Source organism: Lepidochelys kempii, chromosome 22 (genome assembly GCF_965140285.1).
Source record: "Lepidochelys kempii isolate rLepKem1 chromosome 22, rLepKem1.hap1, whole genome shotgun sequence".
NCBI classification, from domain to species: Eukaryota; Metazoa; Chordata; order Testudines; family Cheloniidae; genus Lepidochelys; species Lepidochelys kempii.
In genome coordinates, this window is record NC_136401.1 from 22,031,018 (window position 1) to 22,047,958 (window position 16,941).

Consider the following 16,941-nt stretch of genomic DNA (forward strand, 5'->3'; position numbering starts at 1 on the left):
CTGGGTTCCCATTTGCAGTGGCCGTGGGTGCCCAGAGCTCTCTAGATGCAGGCAGCACCTCAGTGGGGCAGGCCTTCCACAAGGCAGGGAAGAAGAATTTCTCCTCTTGCCGAAATGCAGCTGGGTCTGGGCAGCAGTTGAGCGTGCATCAGCATTGCTCAGCACTAGGGCACAGGGAGGGAGGTAGAAAACGATACCCTGTTGAAATTGAAGGGAGGAGGAACGCAATTCCGCAAAGTGGGGTCTGCCCAGGGCACTAGGGCAGACAGCCCTTCCCCTTGCAGGGTGACCCGGCAACACCCACAGCCTGCCCTGGCAGCTCTTCAGCGTTCTCTCTCTTGGGAAATATCGAGGGATTATCCAGACTGGCAGCAGCCCTAATGAACTCTACGAAGCACTTGGTCAGTTTGCTTGATCGGCTGAACATCCCAAGGTCTCTTTGGTAAGGAGACACGTCAGTGCAACCAATAAGGAGCGCAGGCAGACAAACCAAGAATCGTTAAAGTTTAAATATTTTCCATTTAAAATAAGCCTAGCACATGGGTGCATAATCTTGTCATGACAACATGCCTGCCCCAAAGGACATTGGTTTCTCATTCATCACCGCCTTGGAGAGGGGGAGAGAGAGAGAGAGATCGATCACTGGGTCATCTACGGCTCCCTCACTGGCCAGAACAGCAACAATCCACGGCATGTTTCAACAGCCACGGGGGAGTTGCTTCCAGCAGTCAACGCATCTGTTGGCAGGTGCAGACTGGGCCTCCTCTGAATAGGCCCAAGGAGTATTTAATAAGTAAAACAGGAAGTGATGCTGCTTCTGCCTGCTATTCCTCCCCTCTAAGTGCCCAGCTTTCAGACTTCACGCCTTCACTGCAAGAGCTCAAGACAGAAAACTGCTCACAGGCTGGAGGCAAATGGCAGCCCATCCCTCAGGAAGCCCAGGTGAAACTTGCCAGCAGGCTCCTCACAACAGCAGTCTGGTGCAGGAGGTGCTGAACTGCAGTGAAGTAATAGGTGACGAGCTGGCCCAACCCGAGCAGTTCCTGAGAAGACCGCCTGTCAGCAGAGAACACACCTTCAGAGAACAGCTCCAGGGCACCAGCTGGCTTGACAAGCCGCCCTCACATGAACGGTGCGGGGCGGAGAGGGGGCTACAGTTCAGACAATCTTCCCTCTCACCGTACATATGTGCGCGATGCTCTGCAGGTCCATAGGAGGATATGCTCTCTGCCCCCAGGAGATCCCATGCCAAGCAGACTACAGACAAACATAGCAGATGACCGGGGTCTGGGGGAAGGCAGAGGGCTGGTGGAGGCAGGCCCAACAGGACACATGGATTGCTCTGCAGCAGAGAGCAGCTCAAGGAAGCAAAGTGGATTGGTTTGCAGGAGCCTCGTCAGTTACACAGGAGGGGCTTCCTTACTCCTTCCTAGATGGTTAAAGGAGAGAAGTGTCCCTTCTGCTCACCTAGCTGGTCCTCCTGCTTTAGCAGAGACATAGAACCTTGCACTGGAATCTCTGTATCAAATCCTTCACTTCTGCCTGAGCTAGACTGGACCTTTTAAACCCCAGCCAATCATGATTTAAAGACTAAGTGCTGGAGACTCTAGCCCACCTCTGGGTAAGTTGTTCCAAGGGTTAAAAATTGTACCTTATTTCTAGTCTGAACTTGTCTAGTCTCAGCTTGCAGCCATTAGATCGTGTTGTCTCTGCCTGCTAGATTAAAGAGCTGTTTTCTATCAGAAATTTCTGCCCCGTGTACTCGTAAAACTGTGATCAACTCACCTTATCCCTTCTCTTGGGGAAACTAAAAACAGACTGAGCGTCGCAAGACCCTCACTAGAAGGCACATTATACAGACCTCGAATCATTCCTGGTGCCTCTTCTCTAAATTCTTCTTAAAGTTTTCAACTTTACATTTCAGTTTATTGTGTGTTTGTTGTTTTACGTGGTTTAAATGGCCTTTTTCAGGGATTGCCATTACAAGGCTACAGAAGAAGAGTGTTTGGAGACAGGATTTCAGTGACAAGAAGATAATTGATTAGCATACAGGAAGCAGGTGGGAACAGAAGCACGCTCATGAGAAATAGTAAAAATCCCAACTTCCAAGTGTTTCCAACTATCCTAAAGCCAAACTCATTCTAATGGCCATGGACTGAGCTGTCCCAGTGACATCCCAAGGAATCCTGTGAGGAGGTCCCATGGATACGTACTGAATGAGAAGGGGTGGCACAGGAATGAACTACCAGCCAGGCCTAGCAACTGAAAGCTTATTCAGACTTGCAATGCCCACCTTCAAACAAGAGATGAAAGCCACAGCACTGTATAGCAGCAGCCTGCAGTCACTCCATGAGGTTCAGTAAGTCTAGTATTTAGAACAGGGAGCTGGAGTCAAGACTCCTGGGCTCCAGCCCTGCCACAGACTCACTGCATCACCCTGGGCATGTCACCTCACCTCAGTGTCTAGAGGGAGGTAACAAGAACCCTGGCCTGCAGGACCAGATAGCTGTGACCAGAGATCAATTTTCACCTCTAGAAACCTCCTAGGGAACAACAACAAAATTGAATCTGCCACTCCCAGCATTTGCTTCCCGTGAACACCCTGGCACAGCTGGCCCCTGGCGAGAGTGTCTTCAAAAACAGCACATTTTAAGTCATTACTAGAGAGTTGGAAGGGGTTTTTTTTGAGGGGGCGCAGTTAAACAGGAAAAGGACGTTGGACTCCAGATTTGAGTATTCACTATGGAATCCTGACTGCAAGTGTGTTGCTCATCCAGCTGGAGAGCAAAACCAGGACCTTGTGGCCACCATGCCTAATGAAAACTAAGCAACACAGCTGGAATGCTGGATACCCTCAGAAAGCTGGGAGAGGGGGTCCTGCAGCAGGGAGATCAGCAGTGAGGCAGCTGCCAGCAGAGTTGTGCCAGCTGCTCTTGTTCTCAGGCACCCACCCATCTTGGCTGTTGGAAAAGCATCAGTTACAACAGCACCCTCTGCCTGCTTCATGCCAGCTAACAGAGCCCACCACCTGGTTCCACAGCCTCACATGGCCCACACTGGTTCCATCCCTGCTGGGAGCAATTTCACAGCATGGCCTACTGGACAGAGCATTGACTGTGATTAAGGAGACCTGGATGCCACTGGCAGACTGGGTGACCTTGGGCAAGCCACTGCACTTCTGTGCCTCAGTTTCCCCATCTGTCAAATAGGGATGACGACTCCTTTGTAGGACGGATGAGAAGTTGTATAGAAGTGCCAGGTGTTGGTTGTATGCAATGTAGCTAGCTGTAGCTGTGTCAGTCCCAGGATGTTAGAGACACAAGGTGGGTGAGGGAATAGAAGTTGGTCCAACAACAGATATTACCTCACCCACCTTGTGTCTCTAGGTATTATTACTACGTATTAGTAATAAGCTAATTAGTAATTAGCAACAGTTAAACTTCCACTCCGATGGGAAGCTCAGCCTCCACCGGAGCGGGGCTGACCCGAGCTGCAACATGTCACACGTCTCACAAACAACATGTATTTACATTCCCCTCCCTTAAACATACACCCCAGCTTATTGCTCACTCCCCTCTGCTCTGGTTTATAGCTTAACTGCTAATGCTGGTAAATAATTCACTCCCTGGGCAGGAGGGGGTTTCATGCCAGTTTACTTTGCAGTATAATGAATTAAAATAAAAAACACCCTTTAGTCTGCTCGGCTGTGTTCTCTGTGCGAGCCCTGTTTTTAATAGGTTACATAATGAAGTCATTCCTGGGCTATTAGCCCTCCTCAGCCTGGTCAATAATTTACTATAATCACTTTGGAAAGCAGCACTTGGCTATATTCCTCTTCCTTTTGTTTTCTTAGAAGTCTTGGGGTGGTTGAGCTGGAGCCTGCATTGCAGATATAGGGTCTTAGGAAGGGGGGTTAATGAGGCAGGGGGGTTCCCCCCTTGCGGAGACCTGCTGAAGGACTGGGCAATTATACAAGACTATCCAGGAGTTACTATAAAATTGATGCTAACAGATGTTTGGGAACGGAGATAAATCCTCATGCTGCAAAGCTGGAGTCCATCTCTGACTATGGATGAGACCTTCACAGGGCAGATTATCCCACATTTGCTAGCTACTGCATCGTTTCTTGCACCTTCCTCTGAAACATCTGGCTCTGGCCACTAGTCCATCTAGTCCAGCATCTGGTCTTCACAACAGGCCTGATGCAGTCTGGCAATTCCAGATCTCAGTGGTATGAATGACCGGGTGTTGAAGAGAAGACACCCCTGGCTTTCTCCATTCCTCCCTAGCTGTGGAAACCAAGCCTGCTGTCCTGCTACTTCAATGGCTGAGACACACGTCTGGTTAGCAAATCATTTTGGCCTGTTATGGTGCTGGATGTGAACAGCCATAGAATCACAGAACCATAGGGGGCTAGCAGGGATGGCGAGGGTCATATAGTCTAACCCCGCCAAGATACAAGATTTCTGTACCCACATCCCACCTCCAGAAGGGCTCAAAGATCGCAGTGAATAAAGCATCCCCTCTTGTTCCACTGCAGGCAGGTCATAGTCCCTGGAAGATAATGGGATTTATGCCCTTCTTGAAGAAAAAGTCACTTTTGCATCTACTCTTCCAAATCTACCTACCTGCAATGTCATCACTAGAACCACGACCTACTGTTGTAGCTGGCTGGGCTGTACCCACACAACACCCCTCTGGAAAAGCCCCATGACCATTCCCCACCTGCCTTGCTCTGGGGAAGTTTTCTCAGGTGGATGGACCTGAGGCTTTTGTCCCAGTGGGACATGGCAGGGCCTGGCTCTCCTAATATTTGAAGGGGCTTGGCCTTTGCCAGACAGCGATTAGTCCTGGAGATCCATGCTCTCTTGTTACTATCAGCTTCCCCCAGAGTCATCCCCAGTGTGCAGCACTAGGATGGCCCTCAGCTCTCTTTCCCGCTAATCACTCTGCAGAGCTCTCCCTACCAGCAAGTGGCCTAAATTATTGTTTGTTCTTGGCTTGGGTAGGATGCAGTTTTTGAAACATTATTGACACTCCGCCTCCTGTTTATCCAACACCCTGCCCTCATATCTACTATCTGTCTGTGATGATATCAATCGATCCTCTTGCAATAGACTATTACAGTCCCAGTTCCACGGCCTTGCCAGAAAAGCGTCTCCAACACGCAAAACCACGTGGCAGCTGCATTTTAGCCTACATGTTCACAGGCTCCACAGGGCACAATTCCTGTGGGAGCGACAATAACATCCCCATACGGTATTCATCATGTCAGGAAGGCTCACTCGGTAAAACTCACCTCCAGGCCCAGAGGTCACAGGTTCAAGTTTCACCCCAGGCTGTCTGCTCAGCTCTCTGGCACAATACTTAGGGAGAAAAGTTAAACGCTTAATAGGAGACTAAACCCTTGTGCTTTCCATGGGCCACTTCCAAGCTACAGAGCCCACACAATACATTCTTGGAACAGTCTGTTTTCTTGAGAGACAGGTAAGTATCATCACCCTCATATCACAGATGGGACGCAAGGCAGGAAAAATTAAGTGATTTGCCCAGGGTCATGCAGAGAGTTAGCAGCAGAGATAGGACTAGAACCTTGGTCTCCTGTACCCAAGCCACAGGACTCTGCAGTCTCTATCCCATTTCTTGGAAATGGTGCAAGACAATACCCAAGCACCCTGGCAAAGAAACAGACTAACGTCCACGGCTGAGTGTGAGCTAATGCTGAGCCCAGAGGCTGCCGCCTTTGCCTGCACTATTGGAACCTTTAGAGTGAAGGGCGCAAGGCAGAGGCAATACAAAAGGTACCAGGTAAAAATGAAGTTCCTGTCTATCCTGGTTGCTGGCACACAAGGCAGTGCCCAGTTTGGGCCCTTGCTATTACCTGCTCTCTCTGCAGAGGCTCGTGCTCAGGTGGCAAAAGGTGCTAGATACTGTTCTAAACCCATTATCTGAAGATGCAGGCAGAAGGCCCCCGGAGCTCACTGCTGGCCACTGCGCTGCCTCCGGGCCTGATCCTGTGAATGGTTATTCCCATTCACATGCTGACTTGTGCGCATCGGCCCGCTGGAGGCTGGGGCACTGCACCCAAAGCCTTGGCAGGAGCAGGCCCTACATTTACAGCTCACTCTCAGCTAGGACTTCCTCAGGTCTCCTTCCAAGCTCAGGAACAGCCACACTTGGCTACCCAGAGGCTCTCCAAGTGCCATGAGGCTCAGCGAACACACGTCTGCACAGCATGCTTTGCAGGGGACAGCATTCATTCACTTGGAGGTGAAGTAACTTGCCCATGGCCACGCAGAGTTAACAGCGGAACCAGGAATAGGACGCAAGCACCCCGAGTTCCAGCCCTAATCACCAGTGAGCCCTGATGCCACCCTCTTTAGTGGTTAATTGATGAAGTGAGCTCACTGTATCAGCCACTTTAGGCAATTCCATGGCACTGGAGAGAATCAGTTGGGACACACAAATGGGCTCATCATTGTCACAAACACAGAACACCAGCACCTCACCAACACCTCCAAGACCCGGCCCCCGCCCATGACCCTACCTGCTTTAACACGGATATTGGGACTCCTGATTTTGCCCGCTGAGTTCTCCGCGGTACAGAAGTAGTCATTGTCGTGGATAAAGCTATTGAAGGCTGATGGCGAGAAGGGGTAGAGCTGCAAAGTCCCATTGGCATGGACATGCCGGATGTGCGGTACATCATAGATGTCGTCCCCTGTGGAGAGGTACCAGCGAAGGGCGGCGCTGGGTGACCCTGCTGCGGGGCAGGAGATCACCACCCCGACTGTGCTGGAGAAGGTCACCTGCTGGATAGAGTCGTTCACAAAGTAGAGACTGGTTCCAACATCTTCAGTGTGTGCTGTGGAGAGACCAGAGCCAACAGCAGAGAGTTACTGCAAATATCCAACTCCTCTTGCCTGCAGAGCAACGGCTTCCCAATGACATGCCCTGGGAGCCCTCCTCAGGCAGCGGCAAACAGCCCCAAACAGAGCGGGCAAATTGGTGTATGAACACAGTGGCCAGGTACTTCCCACCTCTCCTAGCTACCTAGGTCACTGCTCTCCTCAGCAGCTGCGCCAGGGCTGAGGGGATGCCTTGGAAACCCCAGCCCTTTCACAGGACAGCTATTTCCCACAATTGTTAGGACGCCTACGACTAATACAAGCTACATTTCCCAGGATGCCCTTGTGTGAACCTCCCCACAGGTAAGTCACCTGTCTGCTCCCTCCCCTGGGCCAGCTGAGTTAGGGAGCGAAGAGGCAGCCATGAACCATCGGACACCTCCTGAGAGGTCTCCTCAGACAACAGGCCCCAGAAACAGCCAGGCCGAATTCTAAAGCGTGGGGATGGTTTTGTGACAGGAAGCTGTGTGAGAGAAGCGGGGCTTTGCCAGTCTCCCCCTCCAAAAAGAGGGGGCAAGGGAGCAGCTCTTCACAGCTGGGTCTCCCAAACTGCAGCCAAGGTCTGGAAGTGGAGGAAAGCCTCCCTCAACCTTCCTCCTCCTCCAGTGCAGGCAGAAAGGCCTTTCCCTCCCAGCTCCTCCACTCCGATTCCTTCCCACTGACACCTCACACCTGGAAGGGGAGGGGACAAGTTTGCCGTCAAGGTGCCAAGTGGCTTAGAGCCGATTTTTTAACTGCGCTACTTTTACGTAGGCAAAAGGACGCTAATACAGAAAGCGGCGATCGGTGTTTGAGTATTCACAGCTCTAGCGGAGAGCACAAAGCCACAAGCAAATAACTACTCTACCGCTGGCTTGGAATGCGTCACAGGGGACCTTTCATCACCTCAACTTCTTCAACTTTGGGGGGAGGGAGAAGAGGGGAAGAAGGGAAGAGAGTCTCATCTGTATTAATATTCTTAGCTTAGCTTTTAGCTGCCCCTCCAGGGAGAATGCTTCACGACTGCTCATTTGAGGAAAGGCTATTAACCCGTTATTGGCCAGAACAACTAACATCACAAAGCCGTGATGAGACTATCAGCACCCGCCTCCTCTGAAAAAACAACAACATTTGTGTTTTCGTCAGGACGGGTGTTTGGAACCACGACCCTTGCCCGGGGTAAGTGTCACGTCGCCAGCTGGCTCAGGCTTTCCTGAGCTGAGGGGGAAGGCAAACATTGGAATGTTGTTATTTTACTTTACATAACGGAATCTTTAACGGGCAGGTCTCCCTCTCAGTGACAATAATAATAATGGAACGACACTTCTGTGGAGTCGCTTTGATAAATTCTATAGAAGATAAAACATTATGGCACTTGACTTAGGTATTCTTGTTGTATAGAGATGGGGAAACTGAGGCACAGTGAAGCAAATTGCCCAAGGGGTCTTAGTGCATCAAAGGGAAACCCAGGAAGGGAAGAACCCAGGAGTCCTGGCTCTGGTCTTCTGCTGTAACCACCAGAACATGCTCTCTCATTGAGCTGGGAATACAATCAAGGAGCCCTCTACTCTACCCACTAAACAATTCCCCCTCTTATTTAATCCTTCCAGAGATGGAAATATAATCTCAGTCTCTCTCAGCACCCATTAAACAGCCGATTTCTTGTTCCTCTCCATGTTTTGAGCAGGAACATCAACTACGACAACAAAATTTCCTCTCTCAAACTACCCAGAGTTCTACTGTCCCAAGTCGAGGATGCGGCAGTCGGTTTTGTGGCTACAAACTGGCAGGTATCAACGATAAATTGATTGGGAACGTTACTGCTGATTAAACAACAGATTTACAGGTAAAGAAAAGAAGCTTCAGGCCCCCTCCCGTACAGTCACAGCTAACGAGCCGAGGCACAGACAGAAATGGACAAAGACATTTATTTATTTTTTCTTATTGGGCTGACAAATGCTGGGAGACTCATGACAAAGACGGGGTAAGACAATCAACAGCTGATCCTCGGATGGCCTTTGAAAAGCTACTTGGGCTGTCCGTGGCACAGTGCCACTAACCAATCACATTGGGGCAGCTAATCTCTTTGGAGCAGTGGCCATCTTTTTGTCCTGTGGCAGGGCAGAGTCGAGAACATTGGGCCCTAGTCTATGACTGGAAAAGAGCAATCCAAATATAAATAATGTCTTAAGGCTCGTTTGTTGTGATGAATCAGCACTCCTGCCGTTCAGAACGTCTTGACACTCATCCTGCCCATACACGAGAGCAAAATATGTCTTTACGATCCGATGAAGGAAAACAAGCAGAGAGAAAGCATTCATGTGCTACCCATCGTGGTAACATTTTGCATGTTCCCTGAAACGCAAGATGGCATGGAGACTGCTCTACCTTAAAGGCAGAGTGCACAAAAAATAGAACATCCTTTCTACTGTGTAGCCATGTGTGTCATGTAAGGACCTAGAACCATGAAGATTCTGAAGCTGTCTGCAACTCTGGTCCATGCCACAGTCCGTCTCCCACTTCATCCAGCCCCGCACCTCACAGCCCCTCCTGGAATCCTAGAGGTGCCTTTTTGCTGTGTGTAAGAAGAGGGGGGATTCTAGTAACTCCTTCACATCCCGTCCCTTTTCTCAGCACCCCTCATTGCTGGAGGCCTCTCCACTAGTCCCAATGAGAATTCCACTTGCTCTGCCCAAGAGCAGGCAGAATTGACAGCGCCGACCCCCAAGTGAGTATCCCTGCTCTAGTGGAAGCCACAATTTGCAGGACACGTTGCCAGCTGTATGATGCAATGATCAGATATCATCCTGCTAGAGAACAATTTTCTCTGCAGACATCACCCTTGCATGCTGGATACACAGAGTGGGTGGGGGAGGAATGGAAAAATACCTCATAAATAACAAGAGAAATTCAGATTACCAGCAAAGCTTTTTCAGGTCAAAGGGGAAAATGGATTTTTAATAGAAAATGGAAGTTATGGGATTGGTAGTAGTTATGTGACAGACGCATAGAGTTAAATCCATATAATCTCCTTTACCATTTAACATTGAGCACCATCCTAATCCCATGTTTCATAAAACTGTCTCCAAATCACAGAGAGATTAAAAATTTAGAAATAGCACTGCAATATTTTTAAACCAGAAATCGCTGCTGGCATCTGGTCACATGCGTTGACCCTAACCTAAATATCGAGGACATTAATTTATACAGACCTCAAACGCTGGGATGGGCGTGGTGAAAATGGAGCAGTTTCTTATGGAGAGACAATATGTCACTGGCAGGGGCATTGTATTGAGTGCTGGAGTCCTGAACTCTGCTGGATGAGAGCTGCACAGTGGACTAATACGTAGATGGACCATGCCTCGCCAGCACTGAGGAGTATATATTTTGAGTTATCACAGTGCAATCTTCTTAAATCATAGTAAATTACAACCTAGGGTATTGAAATATTAAATACCTCCATCTCAGCTGGGAAAAGTGAGTCATTTTGTTATCATCCCTTCGTAATATTTACTAGTCTTGTTCGCTGGACTCTTCAAACTGCAGTATCTTTAGAAGCAGAGCCACTCTCAGCACCGCAGAAAGATGCGTTAGATGAAAAGCACTCATTTACTCTAATGAGAAGCCAAGGCAGAGTGACCATAAATTCATCCCAACCCTACCACTGAACCACCTGAAGTCCTGCGCAACAAACCTTGCAAGCTGAAGTTTTCAGCATTTGTATTCCTCTAAAAAGGTGCAGTTTTAAAAGCTTAATGCAGAGTATATGCGGCTAAACTGGGAGGAGAGGTAGATACGCTGGAGGGTAGGGATAGGATACAGAGGGACCTAGACAAATTAGAGGATTGGGCCAAAAGAAATCTGATGAGGTTCAACAAGGACAAGTGCAGAGTCCTGCACTTAGGACGGAAGAATCCCATGCACTGCTACAGACTAGGGACCGAACGGCTCAGCAGCAGTTCTGCAGAAAAAGGACCTAGGGGTGGATGAGAAGCTGGATATGAGTCAACAGTGTGCCCTTGTTGCCAAGAAGGCCAATGGCATTTTGGGATGTATATGTAGGGACATTGCCAGCAGATGGAGGGACGCGATCATTCCCCTCTATTCGACATTGGTGAGGCCTCATCTGGAGTCCTGTGTCCAGTTTTGGGCCCCACACTACAAGAAGGATGTGGAAAAATTTGAAAGAGTCCAGCGGAGAGCAACAAAAATGATTAGGGGACTGGAACGCATGACTCATGAGGAGAGGCTGAGGGAACTGGGATTGTTTAGTCTGCGGAAGAGAAGAACAAGGGGGGATTTGATAGCTGCTTTCAACTACCCGAAAGGGGTTCCAAGGAGGATGGATCTAGACTGTTCTCAGTGGTAGCTGATGACAGAACAAGGAGTAATGGTCTCAAGTTGCCATGGGGCAGGTTTAGGTTGGATATTAGGAAAACTTTTTTACTAGGAGGGTGGTGAAACACTGGAATGTGTTACCTAGGGAAGTGGTGGAATCTCCTTCCTTAGAAGTTTTTAAGGTCAGGCTTGACAAAACCCTGGCTGGGATGATTTAGTTGGGGATTGTCCGGCTTTGAGCAGGGGGTTGGACTAGATGACCTCCTGAGGTCCCTTCCAACCCTGATATTCTATAATTCTATGATTCAGGCCCAAAGCGTTGGTTTTTCCCACTATACATGACCCAAGAGCTCAGAGAAGTGGTGATCACTAACCATTTACACAACACCTTTCCTCCCAAGGCACTTCACACAAGCCACGCACTTCTGCATACTGCAGCGCAGCCAGCTCTAAGATGAGATGTACACAGCAGCATTAAGTAGAGGTTTAGGACAGAAAGTGAAAGAATATGGAGTCCAAGTCACAATGCAAGAGGAATTTAGTGGGTAACGTGCAATGACTCCAAATGCACATAGAGTTGCCATCCTACCCTTTCGCAGGATAGTATAGAAACATTATCCACAAGTGGTCAGGACACCCCAGCATCACAACGTCCTCCGTCACACTGAGGCCCTGTGCGCTTGTTAAGAGGGCAGAGCACCACCCACTGAACCCCAAATCCTAGTCCCAGTTGCACCTAGAGGTGAGATCTGATGCTGGGCTCACAGCCCAAATCAGCACGAAGGCAGAGCAGACTCAATTCCCATCTTCCAGAGAGCTGAAAAGTCACAGTCTCTGCAGCCTTTGCTGCAGGTGCCATTTGTACACACCCAAACCAGACAGAGCACGTACACCAAGTTCTGATAAAACAAGCACACCCTAAATCCCTGCACAGAAAACACATCAACGACATGCACATTACCTGGTGCCCTACCTCTGCAAGGCAAACCAAACCAAAAGAGGAGCTTGAAATGCAATCCTCCCCCTCCTCCCTCTACACTGGCACCAGCCTTTCATCTGTGGAGACCTGATTTCAAGTTCTGCTTATGTCACATATGCAGCAACTCTGGCAAGTTTCATCGGAGTCTCCACTGGACATTTGGCAACATCACTGAGCCAATGCACATTTCAGGACCATGTCAAGTGTCCAATCAAGGGAGGCTCAGGACTGGACTAAGGTCCGGACTATGGTACATCTGAGGAGCGTGCACATCAGCTGCTAAGCTCTGTCCTGAGCCAGCAGGCCATGACTTTCATTAGCCCTAAGCCTGCCAGCACACTTTTACAAGCTGAGGTCAATTTCCCTCACACAATTTCAAGGTACATAAAATTTTGGGCCTTAACTAGCCACCCTGTAAATGCACCAGCAGAGTACTTCCAAGTCTCCTGAAATAACCAAATACATTTGTGCTTCATTCTCTCCTAGGAAGTTGCATGTAACAGCCTGCCTATTCCGGAGTCTGCTGAATTCACATTATCCAACATACAGCTCAAAATTCACACGCTTCCATGTCAGGAGAATTCTTTCCACAAAGACACCTCCAATTTGATTCTCACAATGAACTCAGCAGCTGGTTCAAACGAGGCAGGTGCACCTCAGTGCCACATGGGCAGAAAGGAGGGCACCACACTGGACGCATATAGTGTCTTGTGGGTGCTCAAAGCATGGCCAGTGGATTCCTAAATTCACAACCCACTGCCAACATATGCAAGCTGGGTGAGGACAAAGGCTCTGAGCACGGGCAAACTGACAAGCAGTGATTGTAATTCCCTTCTGAAGAACACAAGTACCAGAAAATATTAGGGTTGCGTGTGTTAATTCTTCATTTAAGGCACATATAGCTTTACACATGAGCAAGGCGTAGAGGCTGCTCTCTTAACAAGTTGCCATCATGGCCCTGGTGTCGTAAAACAACAACACTGGGCACTGCCAGGACTTCACTACTGCAAGCTCTTCCTCTGTGGATTTCATGGATTCCACGTTTCATTTCCAAGATAAATGAGCACCGTACCACACTGGGGGGCAGAGGGGAGAGATTAAAAAATGCAAGCAACATATTTCACTGCTTCTCATATTTGAACACAGCAAACACAAAATGCCAGCATCACAAATCAGCAGGCAGAGAACTCCAGTAAAATCATACAGCAAGATTATTCCCCCAGTTTATCAAGATTTTGACTCTTTGCTCCTCCTGATCATACTGCTTCCTATTTACATCGCCCTCCCTCCCCTTGTTATGGCTGCTCTTTAATTTGTGTAATCAACCACCAAGCCTGCTTTCGTGAAACTCCTCGCTTGCTAACCGCCTATTTTATTTTATAAGCTAAAAAAAAAAAAAATAAGCAGCTACAGTCTATTGAGGGATTTCTAAAGTTTACTAGGATCAAATGTTTATTTGCTTTTTGTTTCTAATTGAGCTCTTGTTCTACAGCAGAAATGTATTAAATGGTTGTGCTTTGATACCTAGAAATATTAAGTAGCTGAAAGGTTTATCATGCATTAAGCAATTCAATTTTTTATCCTATTATAATGAAACTTCCACTGTATTACTGTCCTCTCTCTGGAATTGTTCCACTTTAACACTTTCAGCACAGAGACTCTTCAAAATAAAATCTCTCTTGAACTGAAAAGAGACAAAAAATAATGAGGCCATAAGGTATAGTGCTAATGGAGGGTTTTAATTTGCTCTTCTCAGAAGAGAGAGCTCGGTAGCAGAGACTCTTTTATGGGAGGCTGGGGCTGAAAATGAGCTGTGTTGGATTTATTATTTTCGATGTTGGGGGAGAATGATCATTTTAGTTCCTTGGATGGTTATTTGTTTTGGTTTTTCCTTTTTACACAGGAAACATGCAAAGATATGCAAAGCAGACGCTTCCATGTTCAGTACAGCAGCTCCTAAAAGCATGTCTAACAATAGCAATTTTGTCTAAAGCTCCCAAACACAGATTTATTCCAGCTGTAATAAGACTATTTCATATTTAATAATTGATTAAATAATTGACTGTCACAACCACTCAGAATGCACCATTAAACCTCCGCAAATATTTTAATTATATTAACATTAAAATAAAAGGGTATTTAATATACAATAATCATATTTTAGGCTGCAGCCCACTACCAATTTGTTTCCTTCACTACCTTTTTCCTAAGATTGCCTCTTGCTGTTTTCAGATGATGAAAGTGATTATTAAAGAAAATGTTTTGTAAAACTGAAAGTGGCTCCTTTTCCATAACATGGACGTTTCTGTTATTACATTCATGGACCAGATAATAAAAAGGTAATGGACTACAAAAATCCCTGCAGAATCAGAATAGGGTCACTTTTTTAGCTAACCCCAATCAAATATTATTACAAATGGACTGTAATTTAGCTACCAATGTTACATGCGGATGTCTTTCCTCTTAGACTGCATCTATCGTTGGGGACCTCAGTTTAGAGCGCCTGGCATACCCATTGGGATGATGCTAACAATTCCCCATTTACAATTAATCCAGTGTGGTGGCTCCTTGACAGTAATTTTTTGCCCCAATCCGAGGGATCAGAGCAGTGGGTTACACTGAATGTAGCATTCCGAGAGGAGAGGATGCGATTTGAAAGCATCCCCGGATTGAGTTTGTTTTGAGGGATTGGCATATTGCCGTACACCGTCTCCGAGAAGTAAGGACAGCGGAACAGAGCTTTTTAAAAGTACTCCTACGAGCTTCAGCCTTTGAAATCTTGCCTGCACAAAGAGACGCTGGGTAGGTAGAGAAAACATGTTAATCTCCATGTACTTAAGGCGCTTCTGTGGGGCTGGAGAGCTGTGCGGGGAACGGGTCTTTAGCAGGGCTCCCCCCGCCACGGCAGGGATCTCCGCGGCTGCGGAGAGTTAAGGTCGCTAATTATCAGGTCGGCTCCCGCGGCAGGGGTCCGCTGCCCCCCTTAAAACGCCTCCACAAGCAAACTCCGCGAGCTGGGGCTCCTGGGCTTTTGTTTTGTCCTTCACACAGAAGTAGCGGCGTCTCCTCCACTCCGAATCGAAAGCCCAGGTCCACGTTAACGGGCCCAGCGGCAGCTGGCTCCAGCCGGAGGCGGCGGCCCCACCCCTTGCAACCCCCTGCCTTCTCCCGGGGGAAGGAGGCTGCAGGGCGGGGGTGCAAGGAGGCGGAAGGCAGCGGGCAGGGGCCCCATGCCCGGGGGTGCACCCCGCAATGTGCACCCCAGCTGCGGGTTTCCCTCCTCCACCCAACAACGGGTAGACGTCTCGAGGGGATTTTTTTTATTTTAGCGAAGCAACGACCCCCCTCAGTTGAGACCCTTCCCCGCGATGAGCAGGGGCGTCTTTCCAAATGCAGCGCTACCCGCTACCCGCCCCACACACCCCCTGCAGCCCCGGGCTCAGCATCCTTTCCGGACAGGCTGGGCTGAGCCCTGCCTGCTCCAGCCCCACGGACCCGTTCCTAGCCCGGAAAAGCGGGGGGTGCCCCCGCCCCGGAATCAGGTGCATTGCAGCCGGAGCTGCAGGTCTGGGCTTGCCCGTCACCTGGACCTCGATTAGCCCCATGGCAACCTGAGCCCAGAGGGGCCCCGGGCGTGCAGAACCAGCCAGCCCCGTGGGTACTTCAGCTGGCGAGGCGTGTCCTGCCCCCCGCCCAACGTCCTGCTCTTTGCAATTACACCGTCACAACCATTAATTGTTGAATTAATAATCCAGGTCGTTGCAGCAGGGCTGGGAGCTGCCCCTCTCCCGGGAGGGCAGGGCAGGCTCAGAAACAGCTCCGCATCCTCGGGGGGGATGGGGGGGGACTTACAGATCCGCTTCGTGAGAGCCCGAAACTCCGAGCCCCCAGGGGAGCTGCCCGCGCCCCGGCCCCGGCATCAGCCTGGCACCTGCCCCGCTCACCCCCCGGCTGACAGGCGGGCCGAGCCGAGCCGAGCGGGCCGGGCCGGGGGCGGCTCCTGAGCCCGAGGGGCAGCAGAGCAAGCGGCTGGGGGGCTGCTGCCCGGACCCCCTGCCGGCCGTGGGCACCGCTCGGCGCAGGTGGGGACAGGGCTTGGGCTGCAGCCCGACTGGTCGGAGCGGTGGGCTGGGCGCAGACACGCCTCTGCCCGGCCCGGGCCAGCCCGTCCCCTCATCCCCTTGGGCCGGAGCGCACCGCGGGTCCCGTCACTTGTTAACAAAGATCGCAGAAGGCGCAGGACTCGAGCCCGCTGGCCAAAGAGTCACACCCCCCCCCGTAGCCCCCGCCCCAGGACGGGACATACCTTTCTGCAAAGAGTACAGCAGGAAAAAAGTTACCAGCCACATGCCATAAAGAGCACCTATTTTCTCTGGGATGCAGTGCAATTCCTTGCCGTGCCGTGCCCCCAACGTGCCGTGATCCTGCCTTTCCCAGGACTCTCCCGGTTCAGATGCTCACAGCTGAGCTCCCAGCAGCTCCTCCTTCCCCTTCTCCCCAGCTAGTGTCATCCGGAGGGTGGGCAGGGCTGCCTGTGCACTCCCCGCCCACGCTCGGCATGCGCTGGGGGGAGCAGCCTGGCCCTTTGCAGTTGCCAATTGGTACAGTGTGGGGAGAGATTATCTATTTTATCTGAACAGTGGGGGGACATTTTCCAGATTCAATCTCTCTGCACCAGGGGACCTGATCATGTATAAAAGCTTGTCATTTGCATACACACAATAGAGCTCCTTTAAT

General features: G+C 49.7%; 1 protein-coding gene across 4 annotated transcripts in view; it reads right to left on the reverse strand.

Annotated features, from left to right (window-relative positions):
• Window positions 1-16,688, reverse strand: part of DSCAML1 (DS cell adhesion molecule like 1) — a 343,849-nt gene extending 327,161 nt beyond the window's left edge. For all 4 annotated transcript variants that reach the window (XM_073321085.2, XM_073321084.2, XM_073321089.1 and 1 more), the window contains exons 1-2: window positions 16,511-16,688; window positions 6,548-6,865 (exon numbers count right to left, since the gene is read on the reverse strand). In XM_073321085.2, coding sequence (XP_073177186.1) covers window positions 6,548-6,865; window positions 16,511-16,553 — 361 coding nt within the window. In that variant the 5' untranslated portion in view covers window positions 16,554-16,688. The remainder of the gene's footprint in view (window positions 1-6,547; window positions 6,866-16,510) is intronic.
• Between the last annotated feature and the right edge of the window lie 253 nt (window positions 16,689-16,941).